Below are 19,305 nucleotides of genomic sequence, written 5' to 3'. Positions count from 1 at the left end.
AGAGTGAGAAAGGGTGTTTTCGGTTAGTTAATTGGTATGAAGGGAGGAGAATATTATAAATAGGAGATAGTTTGCAAAGGAAGGGGTTGGTCTTTTTGTACATTTAGTATAAACTGGAAAATTGTTCCACTTAGAGGAAGATAGGCTTCCTTGAGAGTGATTCTTCGTACATTGAACTCTTTCAAACTTCAATAAAATACAAACTATTCAGTTCTGTTTTTGCTTGTTTTAAGTGAGAGAGAGTTGATAGACTTCTTGACCAATGCAGTCTATCAGAATAACTTTTTAATCATGACCATTTAAATATTATAGTCCATACGTTCCATAACAATAAGAATTATCAATTGAGATTCATCAAGGCATAACTTTTGATTATAAAATAAAAAAGAATTACAAATATATAACGTCAATAAAAATTTTAAACGGTAAATTAGAAGTTTTAATAAATTCGAAATTTGAGAAAATTACAAAAGTTAAAACACACCTATATTATCTACACTGGACTTGATATACTTACTATATTTTTATCTCATCATGAGTCTCTACCGCTTCTACCTCAGCAAGTTTAGCATAAGACTGTCTTGCACCGTTCAGTGCAAGTGGCCGTATAGCAGTATAATCGTAGAAAGGTGAAGGAAACAAAATTCTTATTAAGGACGAATGCACAACCCAGACTCGAACTATAATTTAGAGTGTGGAAGTACTTACAGATGACGTATGGCGCCACCGCTGAACTTGTTTGACGTTACGTGTTGTACTGACTCCTGATCCCATCATTTGAGTTAACCCTCACTAATTGGGAAAGATTTTATCCGAACAAAAATATTAAACATGACGAGATGCGCAAAATTATAAATCTTAAAACACCTGGGCAAAGAGTAGAGCATTTTAGAAGGCTGTCAAACCGGTCTATAGGTGATGTCCTCACAGCTTTAATTGATCATCGGGCAGAGAACCAACGCCCTAATATAGAAGGATCGACCTTGTTTCATATACATAACTACTATAATGTATGTTTAACTTCAAATGCAATCTTAGCTAGGCATTATCTCAATCCAAATAGGCCCAATATCAAACAATAATGAAATTGAACTCTCAGGCAATATGAGCCACTGAAAGGTAATTATCTCAGTCTGATGTCTGCAACCATGATTGGATTTCCAAACCCCCAAGTGTTTAATCAACATTTACTTGTCAGGGGACTTGCTACTTTCTGTCTCCCATTTCCTTCCTCTTCCTTTTTCCTTTCTCCATTCTGGGTATAATTCAAATCAAGAGCATAAACATGACATGCATTTCAGCCGCTCAATCAACTTACATGAACGGCATGAGACCAATCTCATGTTCGTGCTAAACCTTCTGATGACGTTCTAATGTTTGCGAATAATGAAGCTGGGATAACATCATAGCACAAAAATTGGTGACAACGTGGAAAACTCAAAAGCATCAGCTCATCTAGACTCTTGCATCCTTTCAGGTAACCTTATTAGCTGCACCCCTGTAAAAGAATGCCTGACAAGCTAGCATCATCTCCGCAGTGTATTTGGAGCGCCATCCTTTCAGGCTCATTTTTTGCCTTTTCGAGCAAGAAATCGTTCTCTAGCAGCTTGGATTCTGCTTTCACGATCATCGGCAGTACTGGGAACCTCAACATCCTTCTTAGGTAAATCTGGAAGATTTTTCACAGGCTCCTCCTCAACATGATGCATACCACCACTGCTTCAAATAAAGGAATTAGAGCCATCAATTATCAGTGCTCCCCTCCCCCAATAAAAATACATAAGAACGTTCCAAAAGTTTTACTACAGTGATAGTTTACCTTAATTTGTACACATCTAGGGTCTTGAGCTTGTTAATAATGGGTATAACCCATCTCATCTCAACAGCACATACATTTCTCATGTATGGACGTGGCGTTGCAATTAGTTCATGGTACACCACATAGTCTGGGAACTTTCCCTGGTCATCAAGACTCAATACAGATGATGGATGCACCTAGAAAAAGATTCAGGTAATTAATGTATCTATAAACCAGAATTCAGTTGCAATTAAATACTAGCTAGTGTCTACAAAATTCACATTACATAAGACTTCGTTTTTCATTGCGACATTCTGTAAGTTCCATCATCAATAAATATGGACTTCAAAGTATAATATGAATTTAAGGAAAAACTCTATTAGAAGAAAGTGAAGTAAAAGTGCAGCAAACGGTGGCATGCAATGGTGAATAAACTTGTCTTACCTGCACTACTTGACCTTGGAAACCCAGAGTTCGATAACCATTGTGATGCATCTTTCTTTCAGCCAGCTGATTTGCATAGCCCACACATAAAGCCTTCCTTAAATTTCGATAATCTTGTCTGAACTCTTCTCTTTTCCCATTAGCCTTTACATCCGGCGGTCCTATGGTGAGAATGAAAAAAAGTTATACGTAAAGTGGGGAGGAAACAACATAAAGAACATGATATATATTGTGGAATAGTTTTTCCCAACAAGAATAATGATATGGGAAATTGCTAACTATGCAACCATATTTTACTGTGCAAGAACTTCCATCCATATGGCAATTCCTTTAGGTCTGCTCAATAAGTACAAGTTAAAACTCAATACATGACCAAGAGAGCTTTAAATTCAAGGGTGACAATGCGGGGGCAGGAGACGAGTGAGTCCACTAGCCCTTCAGCCCATTCAGGTCTATCCTATCTAGCTTGTCAGCCTATTTTTGTTCTTTTTGTTTTAAATTAAAAATTAAAATGAAAAAATATAATTTAAGAAATTCATCTTTTTGTATTATAAAAAATATAGGGTTAAATATGTCTTTAGTCCCTATACTTTGGAGCGATTTTGGTTTTAGTCCCTCTTTCAAATTAAGATACAATTTAATCCTTCAACTTTAGAAAACTCTGGTTTTAGTCCTTTTTACCAAATTTTTTTAACTTTATTTGTTGTTTCAAGCACGTTTCATTATAGCATTTGAATTGTTTACACTGTTTGACACATTTTTGCTTCAATGTTAACAGAGAAAAGCGTTTGAGAAAACATTGGAAGAATTTAATTATTATATATTAACAATGTAAAAAAACTATCTGTCACCCAATTACAAAATGTCATATAACAATATAAATCTTTATATTCATTATTTTAAGATTACGTTTCAACTGGTTACTATTAATAAATTAACATGTAATATATCAAAATTAAAATGAAAAATAAATCGTAATAAAATTATTTACTGATATTACTACTATTTTTCTTGTATTACAAATAAGAGTAATCTGTTTAACTTCCACAAGTCTTGGTTTTTCAAACAATTGCTTGAGCCAAATAAGCTAACAAGAAGCAAAAGTCACTGTTTTGTACTTGCTTACACACTAAGTCTTGCCACTACATTTTGCATCTTTGTTTTTTAATAAGATCAAGCTGTTATCCATAAGGACACAGTTTCCAAAGATAGATCTCCTGCCAATAGGTGAGTCTACCCAATTTGCATGAGTATCACATAACTGGAGCATGATAATTGTATCAATATAACAAATCATTTTTTAGGGCCCCTTTAATGTATTTTAGAATGTAAATGATTACATTCTAATGTCTTACACATGGAGGATTGAGGAATTGATTAACACATTGACCACAAAAGAAACATCGGAATGAGAAACAATGAGGTAGCTTAGCTCTCTAACCAAGCTCTTGTATCTCTTAGGATTTGAAAGTGACTTCCCCTTACTCAATCAAAGTTTAGGAATGGGATCTGTTAGATATTGTTAGATATTGTGTTTATTTCATTTACATGTTCATTTGTATTTGGGCTTAGCCCACACTCTTATTATTATAAATACATTACCCTATGTGTATACACAGACACATAAGGGAGATTTCCCCTCATCTCTTTTACTATTTCATAGGATCCATAGGTGTGCAATGGGTATGGAAATAACCAAAGCATACTTTGTCACCCTCCCTTTGCCATTATTTGATTTTCGTTGGCATCACCTTCTTTGATTCTTCTCCCTACTTTGTGTCAATTCCCTTCCATTACCTCCCTTGTTGTCTTTTATCATATAGACATATCCTATGTAATGCTAGACCCACCACCTCAACCTCCTCTTTAGATGTATCATAGTATTGGGTCTATCAAGGAGGAGATTACATGTGTATTACACAAACACCAATAAAATCTGAACCTAACTATATAAAGGATTGACACCACTCTCTACCCAAAACCTTAAAGCAGTGGGTTAATGGGTCTTTCATCTTTATATAGTGCTCTACTTTCTCATTTCTATCCAATGTGGGACTTGGACTCACTTGGATTCCCAACAATCTCCCCCTCAAGGGTGAGTCCCTTCCACATAGGTACACTCCAGTTCCAACAGAAGCATTCCCAACCAACTACAACCACGAGTAGCCCTTTCCTAACCCTCGTATCTTAACGGAACTCACTTACCTGAATACCCTTTGCCAGGAAGACTTTCGGTATAGGGATCGTTATACTCGTCTGAACCGGTCACCAAGACAAACCATAAGCTCTGATACCACTACTAGGTCTATCAAGGAGGAGGTTACTTGTGGGTTACACAAACACCAATAACATCTAAACTCCAACTATATAAAGGATTGATACCACTCTCTATCCAAAACCTTAAGGCAATGAGTTAATGGGTCTTTCATTTTTATATAGTGTTTTACTGTCTCATTTCTATCCAATGTGGGACTTGGACTCACACTTGGATTCCCAACAATGATGGCTACAAGCCATGATTGATGAAATGCAGGCACTTGATGACAATAGTGGCACTTGGGAACTTGTACCTCTTCCTCTTGGTAAGAAACCCGTGAGATGTAGATGGGTATATGCTATTAAAGTTGGTCCTACTAGTGCAATTAATTGTCTTAAAGCTCGTCTAGTAGCAAAGGGATATACTTAGGTTTATGGTCTCGACTATTGTGATACTTTTTCTCCTGTGGCCAAAATCAATAGCGTTCGTCTTTTTCTTGCCATGGCTGCAATTCGACAGTGGCCACTTACCAATTGGACATTAAAATGTCTTTCTTCATGGTGATTTGGAAGAGGAGATATACATGGAGCAACCTCCTGGATTTAGTCGTGTTGCTCAAGGAGAGTCTAAGTTAATTTGTAAATTACGTCGTTCACTCTATGGCTTGAAACAATCACCTCGAGCTTGGTTTTGTGTATTTAGCTATGTTGTGCAACAATTTGGATTGAAACGATGTGAAGCAGATCATTCAGTGTTTTATGGGCATTCTACTCCTAATAAATGTGTTTATCTTATGGTTTATGTTGATAATATTGTGATTACAGGAAATGATGTTGTGAGAATTGCTCAATTAAAGGATCATTTGTTCAACCACTTCCAAACCAAAGACCTAGGACGTTTGAAATACTTCCTTGGTATTGAAGTGGCACAATCAAAGGAAGGATTCATCATTTCACAAGGAAAATATGCCCTTGATATTTTGAAGGAAACAGGTTTGACAGATTACAAGCCCATTGATAGTCCTATGGACTCAAATCAAAAATTAATAAGAGACCACGGTGAACCTTTCTCAGATCCAGAAAGATACAGAAGGTTGGTTGGAAAACTAATCTATCTTACCATAACAAGACCTGATCTTTCTTATCCAGTTGGAGTTGTGAGCTAATTTATGCAAAATCCTCATATTAATCATTGGAATGTTGTGGTACACATCCTTAGATATATAAAAGGGAATCCAGGACATGGACTGTTGTATGAGAACAAAGGAAGTACTGAGTTAGAAGGATATTATGATGCAGATTGGACTGGTTGTCCGAATGATTGAAGATCTACCACAGGATATTGTGTACTCCTTGGATGGAACCTTGTATCATGGAAAAGCAAGAAACAAAGTGTTGTTGCTCGATCTAATGCAGAAACTGAATACCGATTTATGGCCATAGCTACATGTGAACTAATCTGGATCAAACAACTCCTTCAAAAATTAAAATTATGTGAAAATAAGCCTATGAAGTTATATTGTGATAACCAAGCAGCTCTTCACATTGCCTCCAATCCAGTGTTTCATGAGAGAACAAAACATATAGAAATTGATTGTCATTTCATCAAAGAGAAGTTGTTGTCCAAGGATCTCATTACAGAGCTTGTCAATTCTAATGAACAATTTGCAAATATTCTGACTAAGTCTTTCAGAGGGCCTAGGATTCAGTTTATATGTTCCAAGCTTGGTGCATATGATCTATATGCTCCAGCCTGAGGGGGAGTGATGAAATGTATTAAGTTTATATTGTTTTGTGTGTGTGCACCCAACTTAAGGGGTGGGCTTGTATTCTGTCATGGTATTCTATATATATAAAATACCATGACAGAATACAACCCCACCCCTTAAGTTGGGTGCACACACAAAACAATATAAACTTAATACATTTCAACACATAACAAGTAATATCCATTGTTTCTTGTTGGAACAATTATTGGCTCTACTCCAATGGCACTTCCATCACCCACTATGGTTTTGCAGCCTAAGCATGATCTTCCTATTGTACTTCACCAAGGTACACATTTCACTCATAATCCTTCTTCTCATTATTGTACTTTGAGTTATCATACACTACCCCACCCATTACACTTGTCTCACTTCCATTTTTTCTGTCTATTCCTAAAATTACAAGTATGCCTTAGCTCATTGTGGTTGGAGAAAAGCCATGCTCGATTGTTATTGTCTGTTGGCAATTTAGTTGTTGGTTGTCAGCGAGTCATCACCATCAAAGTTGGCCTTAATGGCACTATTGATCGACTCAAAGCTTGTATCTTGGCCAAAGGTTATACTCAGATATTTGGTTATAGTTAAACGTTCTCTTCGATTTCCAAGATGGCCTCTATCAACTTATTCTTAGACACAACTCTCTTCAACATTAACCCCTCTACCAATTGGATGTTAAAAATGCCTTCCTATATGGTGATTTACTAGAAGAAATATATATGAAGCAACCACCTAGGTTTCTTGCTAGGGTGAAGTTTTCTGGCTAAGTATGTTGTCTCTAAAAATTTGTAAATGGTCTTAAACAATCTCTCAGTGCATGGTTTGGTAAATTCAATATAGTAGTCCAATAGTTTGGTGATTTGAAGCAAAGCTAAACATTTTATGTTTTATCATTATTCAATTGTTTGGTGTATCTATCTAATAGTATATGTTGATAACATTATTCTAACAAGTAGCGACCACCCTAGCATCTTACAAATAAAACAACCCCTTAATCATTATTTTCAAACCATAGAACTTTGCAAACTCGTGTACTTCTTGGGGACTAATGTACAAGAATCCAGCAATAGAATTATTATTTCTTAGAGAAAGTATGCACTAGATATTTTAGAGAAAATTGGGGTAATGCATTCCAGACCCATTGACACACCTATGGATCCAAATGCTAAGCTTATACCTAATTAAGTGAAGACACTTTTAGATTTTTAAAGATACAAAAGACTGGATGGAAAACTAAACTTATAATGATTCTCTATAGAAATATATTTATCTGTTTTAATCTCATGTTGGTATTAGAGCGAGTCGATCCTGCTCCGGTTTGTCTCGTCTCGTCCACAAGCACTAGTCATTGATGTCTAGTTCGGTGTCGTTGCCCACCTCTATTTGCAGCGGTCCACTACAGTTTGAAACTATCCAACACTATCAACCACTGTTCTCTACGGTTTCATCTCCATTTGTTGACGTCCACTGTTGTCTGCCACCTTTCGCCGTTGCATTTTTTCCAAACAAGCATGTGCTAATTGCTTGAGGCCATATAGAGATCTATACAATTTGCATAACATATCAAACTCCCCCTAAGCAACAAACACAAGAGGTTGCTCCATATAAACTTCTTCCTCAAGATCACCAGACAAAAAGGTAGTTGGTTGCCCAATTAAAGTTGGCCCTGATGGTGAAATTGATTGGCTCAAAGCCCGATTAGTTGCAAAAGGGTACACTCAAGTGTATGGCCTTGATTATTGTGACACTTTCTCTTCTGTGGCCAAGATAACTACTATTTGTATTCCTCCTCAATGATCTTGAGGAAGAAGTTTAAATGGAGCAATCTCCTGGGTTTGTTGCTCAAGGGGAGTCTGGTATGGTATGCAAATTGCATCGATCTCTATATGGCATCAATTACCATATGCTTGGTTTGGAAAATTCAACTCCATTATTCAAAAATTTGGGCTAAAATGCATTGAAGCATATAATTCGGTCTTTTACTGTCATACATCTTTAGGAAATGAGTTTACTTAACAATATATGTTGATGATATAGTCATTAGAAGAAATGATACGTTGGAATATCTCAACTGAAAAAATACTTGGGTAGACATTTTCAAACCAAGGATCTTGAAAGTCTCAAATACTTCTTAAGCATTGAAGTAGCTCAGTCAAAAGATGGAGTTGTAATCTCCCAAAAGAAGTATGCTCTTGATATATTATGAGAAATGGACATGATTGATCATAGACCAATAGACAATCCTATGGACCTAAATCAGAAATTAACAGAAGAAGGTGAATTATTCTGCAGTCCAAAGAGATATAAGAGGCTGATTGGTAAACTTATTTATCTCATTATTACTAGATTGGATCTATCATTTGCAGTTGGAGTGGTTAGTCAGTTGATGCAAGTTCCACGTGTTGGCCATTAGAATGCTATCATTCCCATTCTAAGGTACGTCAAAAAAGCTCCCGAGCAAGGGTTGTTATATGAAGATAAAGGAAACATTCAAGTTTCTGGGTACTGTGATGCAAATTAGGCAGGTTTGCTTATTGGCAGACGGTCTAATGCTGGATATTGTGTTTTCCTTGGAGGAAACATTATCTCATGGAAAAGTAAGAAACAAAATGTGATGACTCGATCAATAGTTGAAGCTGAATATAGGACAATGTCATTTTGTTCGTGAAAAATTGTTGACAAAAGAAATATGTTTTGAGTTTGTTCAGTCAAATGACCAACTCGCAGATGTGTTGACCAAGTCATTTAAGGGAACCTCGAATTAAGTTTATTTATTTCAAGCTTGGTACATACAATTTGTATGCTCCAGCATGACAGAAAGTGTTAGAATAATTACATCTATGTATCATCATTAAGCCTAAGTAGGGTGTAGTGTGTTAGACAATTTATTAGTTGTACCTATAGTCGAAACTAGTTCTGCACCTAAGTGTCTAGTGCAATCCCTTAATCTTCCATGTACTCTTGTATCAGTTTTTCATTATAACTAGAAGATTGAGAGGGACCTCTTAAGTCCTCTAGAAATATATTTATACGTTTTAATCTCCAATAGCTAAAAGGGTTCACAGTCTAGGTATTTTAGCATATAAAACATGTTAAAACTTTGTAATACATCTCGATCAATAACAATTTCGTATTTCATTTTCTTGTCTCTTTTCTTCCCTGAATATTTAAGGCTACTTTTTCAGCATTCTAAACGTAACAATTATTGTCATACAAATTATAAAGAAGCTCAAATAGACACAATAAGGATGAAGGGGAGGCAAAAGGAAAGGAGCAATTAAAAGAAGTAAGGATATGAATGTGATAAATTTCAAATGTGGTTCGTTTGCGAGTGACATTATCACTGTATTTGAAAGTATATTATTATTCACTTCAACAGGTAAATTCCTCAAGAATGTGCAACACTAACCCTTTGATATTTTCTGCATTATCTGGGATAACTGCTTACGGACATCTCTGACAAACAGCATCCCTCGCACCTTAAATCAGTTAATTCCAGAATAATCACATATACTATGTATTAAAACAATACAAAAGATCCGCATGTAGATATCAATTAATATTTTAGAATGGCTCTATTTTGAAGACTAGAAATTTTACATAACTATCAGAGAAAGAAAATTGCAAAGATGCATCATCAAGAAATAAGTTAATTCCATAATCATTACATATATTATGCATTTAACAAATACAAAAGATCACTTGTAGCTGACACTTTATATTTTAGAATTGCTCTCCAATTATGACTAGAAACTTTAGATAACTGTTACAGAAATATAAAAAAAAAAAAAAAAAAACATACAAGCATTATCATCAAGATAAAGCAGAAGATTCTATCTCAATGACTCATAAGCATGTTTTCTTTAAAGGATACAATATCTAAATCAAATTTGTGAAGAGTGAAGACAATTCCACAAGGATATTATTAATCTTCTAACTAAACATTTTGACAATTTAAATGCAAAACCCAGTTTATGTTATTCTTGACATTAAACGAATAAAGGTACCTGCAAGCCGTTATCTTTGCACCATCCAATGTCAAAATCACTTTGATCCCAGCATTGGTATATTTGTAGCAAATGAATGTGATCACCCAATCCAGAACCATCGGCAAGGTTAGATATTGAGTGTTTTCTCTTTTTCTCAGTCTTTCTGCACATTAAAGGAATGTTATTACCGCTCAGCTACAGTCCTTTTGATGTTTAAATGTATAAGCCTCGAGAAAACCAATATAGAATTCATCCTAAATCCCTGATTTGTTTTCACTTGTTTTGTAGACTGGTAGTAATAGTAGTATTGACAAGTATGAAAATTTTAAAATATTTTATAAGAATGTAGTTAATTGAAAAACTTTGTCCTTTTCGGTATGATTGAAAACAGATGCTAGGATCTTCCTCTATCTCTGCATGTGTGTATGGGTATACACAAACACGTATATATAAACTTCAGAGTTCAGACTATTCCACCTCTGCACAGGTAGCAATGTAGTCTCAGCTGATAACATGGCAGCAACAGTCAAAGCCTCAGATAAGCAACCATGATCGTTTGCCTCCATTAAAGTTCTTGCTAAGGATGGTTCTAATGGAAGCTCTGCAAAGAATCAACAAACAACTGAGCAAATCAAGAGAATTACTCTTCCATATACATCAGTAGAAAATAGGATTGATTTTATTATTCTGAATTATAAAAAATATATTCTCATACCCTCTATTTGTAATAATCTAATTCATCTAAAAAGGAAAATAGGGAAACTAAGAAAATAAAATAAAATAAAAGATTACATATCTATTTTCTCTAATTAGAAAGATTCTAAAGATATTATTTCACATTACAACACTCCTCCTCAAATTGGTAAATGAATATCAATCATTCCCAACTTGCCTACAAGATCTTGAAATCTATCCGGAGGAAGCCCTTTTGTAAAAATATCTGTTATTTGAAGTTATGTAGGAACATGAGTTGTAATCACAAAGCCTTTGTCAAGATTATCTTTGTTGAAATGTTTATCAATTTCAATGTGTTTGGTTTTGTCATGTTGTACTGGATTATGGACTATGCTCATAGCAGACTTATTGTCACAGTGTAGTTGCACTGAGTTCTCCACTTTGACTTTAAGATCATCCAAATGATTTTCATCCAGAGTCCTTCACACATTCCTTGAGCAAGGGCTCGAAATTCAGGTACACACTAGAACGAGATACTCTATCTTGCTTTTTGCTTCTCCATGTTACCAGACTATCTCCAAGAAATACACAATACCCAGAAGTAGATTTTCTGTTAATAATAGAACCTGCATAGTCAGCATCAGTATATATCTTCATGGTCAATGTGTCTTTCCTTTTGAATAATAGCCCCATTCCTGGACTTGGCTTCAAGTATTGGAGAATTTTGTCAACTGCTTGCATGTGTCTATCTCTTGGATCATGCATAAATTGGCTCACTACACTAACTGCATAAGCAATGTTTGGTCTTGTGTGTGATAGATAAATCAATTTTCCCACCAATCTCTGATTTTGGGCCTTCTCTACACGAGCACTTTCTTCACTTCCAATTCTGTGACTCTGTTCTATAGGAACTGTTGAGGTTCTACATCCCAGCTTTCTTGTTTCTTTGAGAAGATCAAGAACATATTTCCTTTGGGAGATGAAAATTTCATTCTTGGAGTAGGAAACTTTTATTCCAAGAAAATATTTGAGTTTTTCTAGATCTTTCATTTCAAATTGAGCTGCCAATTTATCTTTTAATGCCAATTTTTTTGTTTCATCATCTCTTGCAATAATCATATCATCCACATAGACAAGCAATAGAGTGAGTTTACCTGTAGAAGAGTGCTTCATGAATAGAGTATGATCTCCTTGGCTTTGTCTGTATCCCAAGGAAACCATTGCTTTTGTAAATCTCCCAAACCATGCTCTAGGGGATTGCTTAAGACCATACAATGCTTTCTTCAGGAGGCATACCTTGTTTCTTTCATTTTTCACCACAAAACCTCGGGGAATCTCCATGTACACTTCCTCATCTAAATTTCCATGAAGAAAGGCATTCTTCACATCCAGGTAGTGTAAGTCCCATCCAAAATGGGCAGCCAACGCGAGAATAACTCGAACTGTATCCATCTTTGCCACTGGGGCAAATGTCTCCATATAGTCAATCCCCTGTATTTGGGTATATCCTTTTGCCACCAATCTAGCTTTATATCTTTCTATTGTCCCATTTGTCTTATGTTTCACTGTGAATATCCATCTACACTCTACCTTCTTGTCTCTTAGCTTATCAACAATCTCCCAAGTTGAATTTCTTTCTAATGCATTCATCTCTTCTTTCATGGCTTGATTCCAATGTTCAAGTTTCATGGCCTCCTGGATTGAGGTAGGAATTTTTGTGGCATCAATGGCAGCAATAAAACTTTTGTGCTTATCAGTGAGATTATTAGTGCAAACATACTACGAAATAGGATATTTAGCACATGATCTTCTTCCCTTTCTCAATGCAATGGGTAAATCCTCGGTAATACTTACCTCCTCCTCATTGATATCTTCAGAGATCCTCACTTCCGGATTAGACAATTTTTCTTCCTCGAGATTCGAAGTGGGTTGTTCCCTTCTTTCATATTTTTTGCCAAAAAATTTGTCTTCTTCTTCTTCCTCACTGTGGACTATGGTAGCTTCATTGCTCAGGTCTTGGGCATCCTGCAAAGACAAACATGGTAATGACAAGAAGGAGAGTTCATCCACTTCAAGTGCTTTCTCCCCCTGAAGTGGTGGACAGACATAAAGGAATTGTGTTTCATGAAAGGTGATATCCAAGGTGATAAAGACGCGACGACTCTGAGGATGATAACATTTGTACCCTTTTTTATTAGAAGGATACCCAATAAAGACAGATTTAAGAGCTATGAGATCTAATTTACCACGGTTAGGATGATGAAAGTGAACATAAACAACACATCCAAAGACTCGACTAGGTAGACTCATTAGTAGGGAACAAGAAGGAACAAAAGACAATTGAGACTCTATAGGACTAATGTCATTTAAGATACGAGTGGGTAACCTGTTGATGAGATATGTGACAGTTAACACAGCTTCTCCTTAGTAATTTTTTGGAACGGACATTTGAAAAAGAAGAGCTTTAGTTACTTCAAGAAGATGACGATTCCTTCTTTCTGCAACCCCATTTTGTTGAGGGGTGATAACACAGGTTAATTCATGAACAATACCATTATGAGACAAAAAATTGAGAAATCCATGATTCACATATTCAGTGCCATTATCAGACCTGATTCTTTTGATATTTTTTACAAATTGATTTTGGACAAGATGGAAAAAATTAACAAAAATTTGAATAACCTTGGATTTATTTTTCATAAGGTATGTCCACGTGACACGAGTACAATCGTCAGTAAAGGTAACGAACCATTTGGCTCCAGAAATAGAATCTATGACAGGACCCCAAACATCAAAGTGAATTAAATCAAATGGAGAAATACTCTTTTTGTGACTAATAGGATAAGATTCACGATAATGTTTTGACAACTGACAAATATCACAATTAAAAGACTCAATAGACTCTTTGGTAAATAAGTGGGGAAACAAGCACTTGATAAGACTGAATGAAGGATGCCCAAGCCGTTGATGATGTAACCATATTTGGGATTTTGCCCAAGTCTTCAGATGTAGCTTGATGACTCATGATTTTTGTGTTGCTTTGGCAAGGTCCGAAAAAACACAATAAGTTGGAAAAAATATTACTGAACAATTTAAATCCTTTGAGTTTTTCCACATAGATAAGATTATTAGCTAATTGAGGAACATGTAAAACATCCTTTAATACAATAGATGAGTCCAAAATTATATTCCTACAGCCGCATATAGGTATCCCTTGACCATTCGCAAGTGTAATAATTTGTTCTTTATTTCTTTTACCATGAGTCGAAGGGCACACTAAAAGGTGTCATATGATCAGTTACACCCGAATCAAGGATCCAAATACCTTGAGAGTATCACCAACAATATTGAGGCAAATCTTACCTTTTATAGACAGAGTACATGATCTAGAGGGCTTACTCTTTGATTCATCCATTGCTTTTAAGGGAATAATTTTTACTTCAGACATCCCATAGAACGCAACCAGGAGTCTCCGGTGACCTTTTTCGAGTCGATGACGGTGTGTGGGTCACACCGAGAAAAAATGAGAACTTAAAAGCTTAGATTTACTCAAAAACAGGCCAAACGGGTCGTCACCAACCCTAAGAACAGACTCACGAGGCTCCGGCAACTCTTTATAGCGGCGGCAACAAGTGGGTCACACCAAATAAAAAGGAGCAAAACTTAAAACTTAGATCTACTCAAATATAGGCTAAATGGGTCGTCACCGACCCTAGGACCAGACTCAGGAGTCTCTGGCAACCCTGTCTGTAGCGCTAGCGGCGAGTGGGTCTCGCCGGAGGTGGGCGCGTGGGATACACGCGCTGGCGACCGTGGCGACGCGTGACGGCTCCTCTAACGGAGCGACTTCCGGCGTTGTGGTCGCCGATGTTGGGCGCACTCTTCTGCCCTACCAACGACCCCAACCGGCGACGGCGGCAGCGACGGTGGTCGGAAAGCGGTGGCAGTGCAACTGTGCAGCAGAACGGAGCCCCAAGATCGGGATCTCTGACACCAAGTAGAAAATAGGACTGATTTTATTTTTCTGAATCATAAAAAATACATTTTCATACCCTCTATTGTAATAATTTAATTCACCTAGAAAGGGAAATAGGGAAACTAAGAAAATAAAATAAAATAAAATAAAAGATTATATATCTATTTCCTCTAATTAGGAAAATTCTAAAGATATTATCTCAAATTACAATAACATCTGACTGGGAAAATAAATGGGTAAGAAGAATAAATTTTATGCTCAACACTCTGCACAACTTTCATTGTCAAATCTAGCAGAAAGAATCTTCTACGAAAAAAATATATACAAAAAATATGGAAAAGTAGTGAAGACCTTTAACAAAATCTTGATCAAGAAAACAATATAACATGCTTTATTTCTACATATAGATTTAAAATTCAACAACAAAATGTTGAGAAAAAATCATGTACCAGCCATTTTCTGTCCAAAACTTGTAATTGCACCATTTTCATCTATAGCATCAATTAGAAATAACTGCTTCAAGGCATCTTGTAAGGACTCAACTGCAGAAAACCCAGTTACCCAATCACTAAAGTAAACTTGAGTAAAACTCATTTACTTAATATTTGCTAGCTAGTCAAGGATAAAAATATTTAAAGCTACAAGAAACTAATATAAGGACTGACAAAAAAAATGGAATTCATGTTTGGGATGACAAAAAAGGATTTCCAAGAGCATTATCAATGAGAATCAAGTTTAGTTACTCAATGCTGCAAGGAGACAAAGTATGAGTAGATAGATAGTACGTTACATGATGGAGGATCCAGAAAGTCAAATTTTAGAATGTCAATATCTGGGAGGTCCAATGACTTCAAGTAAAGAACACTGCCCGCAAGGGAAGATCTCTGAATTTCTGGAACTGTAACATCCAAAAACTCATCATTGTAAACACGGGAGGGATACAGTCGGTAGCATTTCCCAGGACATGTTCGTCCAGCTCGGCCAGCACGCTGGTTAGCTTGCACTCTGCATACTCAAGAATTATTTGAAATCACCTTACAGGTTATAAATAGGATATTTAAGATTTATGAAGCCACAAAAAAGACACCAAACTACTAACTGCATACTTGCTAATTTGAACAACATCAAGAGAATACATGCCACTGGATGGATTGTATTGCCTTTGCTTTACATACCCAGAGTCAATAACATACCTAAAATTCATAAAATTTAAAATGGTGAGAAGGCAAGTTTATGTGCTTGATGTAAAGGAGAAAATGACTGAAAAACACTCCAAATCACAGTAGGGGTGAATTCAAATGGCAAGGTTTGTTTCCTGATTTATCTCAATAGTTGCACCTCAAAGTCTAAAACAAATCATGTCATTGTCACCCCCGTCCCCCATCGGCACTTTAGTCTATAATTTCTTGCAAAAACAGTTGCAATCTAAACAATATTATTTTTCAGAAATATAATGCATCACCAGCCGGGGCGAACACTATATACTGAATTCTTGATCTCAAGAATTCCTAACAATTACACAATAGTGTATCTTTGTGATGATGCATAACTAGACACCCGGATATGCTAGAGTAAAGTTGCAATCCCAAAATAACAATATTTAATCAAGTACATTGTCCTTACACTACACCATCAACAGTCAAGGAAGTTTCAGCAATATTTGTCGCAACAATAATTCGTCTACAATTTGGAGGGGGAGGACTAAATACACGCACCTGTACAATCATAAAACACGTGCATGAGTTTCAACAAAAATAATAAAAACAGTCTTACACTAATAGGTGAAGTTGGCTATATGCATGATTGTCAAATGCACCAAAAAGAATTGCAATGCCTCAAACTTTATTTTTTGGAACAAAATATATTAAACACCAAATGTTGTATATTTAAGGTTTTCTGCAAAAAGAAAAGAAACAATTATATGAGTGTTAATTGTAAGGGAGGAAATATGATTTGGCATTTGTTAAGAAGCAGACAAGGTAAGTAACAAGTTAAAAGAGGATAATCAATGTGGATCTCCAAAAATAAATACTCCAGATCTCTCTAATCAATGTAGATCTCCAAAAATAAATACTCTCAAGTAAGTTTCACACTTAAGCCAGCAGCATTTTTCAAATGCAAATTAGTCAAGTTTGACATGAACAAAACTAAAAAGAAAACCGTCAACTATGTATAGGAATGAAATTGTAATTCCTTTCCAAATATTCTCACAATTACTGCAGCTTTTATCTATAGTATTAGTCATGCCTTGTCTCAACCATTTATAGAAATTTGATTGTATTTGGAATTTAGACTGAGTAACTCATGCCCAACAGATTTAACAAAAAAATTACTTACCTGCAATTCAGGGGGCAAAGAACCGTGTAGGGGAAGGATTATAGCATCCATGCAGGAACCTTCCTCAAGAGCACGAACCTTATCTTCTAACTTAGATACCAACTTCTCTATGTCATCCTACATAAAAATCATTGAAATATTTTCAATTATTGCATCGTACCAGAAACTATGGGGTCTAGGATATTGGTTAATTCCAGAAATCAAATGCTTTCACACACACAGATGCAATCTCCCAGAAAATTTTAAAAAAGAAAAAAAGGGATTATTTCCCCTAAATTAAAATAAATAAAAAAATTATCCAAAATAATATACTCTAAGATTTACATTCTGAAAAAAGAAAAGTATAGAGTAAATATCAAATAATAAAAATGTTTACCTGTCCAGTCATGAATATTAAAATATCCCCTTCAGGTTGGTGAATATGTATATCTGCAAAACCAGTATTACAAAATTTCCTGAATTTCTACTTGCAAATTACAAGTCATTCAATCATAAAGGAGCAGAAGAAAGTGCTTTTGATTATTTACATCAACATGAACAAAAATTTCACAATTGAGGTTTAAAATACATCCCACCCTCTTTATCAGCTTATGTTCTTGCATGCAACGACCTTAACCAAGACCATTCTCTTTTAATAGCAAATAAAAGTTTCAAGAAATGTTACCTTAACGATGGCAAATATGCATGCTTCATACAAGTTTCTGTCAATATACAATGAGCAAGGCATACATTTAACACTTTGACAGAATTTTTTACTAACTACATGATGTTATGGCTTATTAATTCACACGCACAAGCACACATTTGACTTGATAGCAGTCAATGTTAGAATTTCATGTCGCACCAAGAGCTGTCTTCAGCGAAGACTCGAGATAGCTCGAGGGACGCTCACTGCTATAAAGAACCTCAACTGGATACAACTTTCCCGGGATGTTCAATACCGGACAATCAGCAAAGAATTTGGATACTTTATCGCCATCAAGAGTCGCAGACGTAATCAAAACTTTGAGATCAGATGAACGAACTTTAACCAGGCGTTTCATCAGACCCATCAATATATCCCTGACAATAAGCACACCAATCACCAAATATTTCATAAACAACAATTATAAACCTAACAAGGGAGAACAGCACACAGTATCCAATCTTACGTGTTTAAACTCCGTTCATGCGCCTCATCCAATATGATAACAGAATACTCACGCAACTCAGGATTTGCCAGACTTTCACGAAGCAGGACTCCATCAGTAAGATACCTTAATTATATCAAATCAACGCCAATCAGAAGCCAATTAAAACAAAACCAAGTCAAATCAATAGAGTAACACAAAACGAGAACGCGGTTACTTTATGCGCGTGCTGTGAGAAGTCCTATCCTCGAATCGAATGGCGTAACCTACTTCCTCACCGAGCTGAACGCCGAGCTCTTGTGCGACTCGTCTGCGCGGAAGTTAAACGACTACGATTTGGTGAGAAACGGAAACGCAGTGGAGAAGAGTCGACGCAATCAGTTGGAAATTGAAGTGGTGTTACCTGGCGACGGAAACGGCGGCAACTCGACGTGGCTGAGTGACTGCGATTTTGCCATAGCCGCGGCGGTGAAGCATCTGAGAGAGTTGAGTGCTCTTGCCGGACCCCGTCTCCCCGATGACAACCACAACGGGGTTCCGCTCAACGGTTTCGATAATTTTTTCTTCATATTGGACTATGGGAAGAGAAACCATCCTGTTCCTCGCCTGAAAGCAGTAGAGGGCTTTGTTCACCCCCCACAGGCAAGTTGAAGGCGCGTTCAAACGAAAAAGCCTCTTCGTCTAAATTTAAGTAATAATTCAATGATTATTACTCTCTCCTCCTCCTTCCTTCACTTTTTCAATATTTTCTAAATTTCAATCTTACTCTTTTTACTTTTATTTTTTCTTATTTTACATTAGCTCTTTTTACTTATTTTACTTTAACTTAATATTCTTGTAGTCCCTATTTCTTAAGATTTTATTTTTCATTGTTTTCATCTAATTTCAGAATGTCTATAATAAACTAAATCTCCATTATTGTTGGGAAACGATATAA

The 19,305-nt window shown here is 36.0% G+C and overlaps 1 protein-coding gene across 3 annotated transcripts; it reads right to left on the bottom strand.

Moving 5' to 3' along the window:
* Positions 1 to 894: 894 nt before the first annotated feature.
* LOC106768674 (probable pre-mRNA-splicing factor ATP-dependent RNA helicase DEAH4) lies at positions 895 to 19,054 on the bottom strand. Of its 3 annotated transcripts, none has more exons than XM_022783225.1 (16): positions 18,772 to 19,053; positions 18,586 to 18,678; positions 18,390 to 18,494; positions 18,083 to 18,300; positions 17,615 to 17,667; positions 17,239 to 17,355; positions 16,525 to 16,616; positions 16,008 to 16,094; positions 15,692 to 15,906; positions 15,351 to 15,443; positions 10,728 to 10,851; positions 10,269 to 10,413; positions 9,671 to 9,740; positions 2,243 to 2,403; positions 1,820 to 1,995; positions 895 to 1,719 (listed from the first exon to the last, which is right to left on the bottom strand). In XM_022783225.1, exons 1-16 carry the CDS (start codon positions 18,960 to 18,962, stop codon positions 1,566 to 1,568), a joined length of 2,094 nt encoding a protein of 697 aa, XP_022638946.1. In that variant the 5' UTR covers positions 18,963 to 19,053; the 3' UTR covers positions 895 to 1,565. The 3 variants fall into 3 exon arrangements, with proteins under 3 accessions (XP_022638946.1, XP_014509420.1, XP_022638947.1); XM_014653934.2 differs by having other exon boundaries at positions 895 to 1,716; positions 18,772 to 19,052; XM_022783226.1 differs by lacking the exon at positions 16,008 to 16,094 and having other exon boundaries at positions 18,772 to 19,054.
* Positions 19,055 to 19,305: the final 251 nt, after the last annotated feature.

This window comes from Vigna radiata, chromosome 7 (assembly GCF_000741045.1).
Source record: "Vigna radiata var. radiata cultivar VC1973A chromosome 7, Vradiata_ver6, whole genome shotgun sequence".
Taxonomy (NCBI): domain Eukaryota; kingdom Viridiplantae; phylum Streptophyta; class Magnoliopsida; order Fabales; family Fabaceae; genus Vigna; species Vigna radiata.
This window is presented reverse-complemented; position numbering and strand designations above follow the sequence as displayed.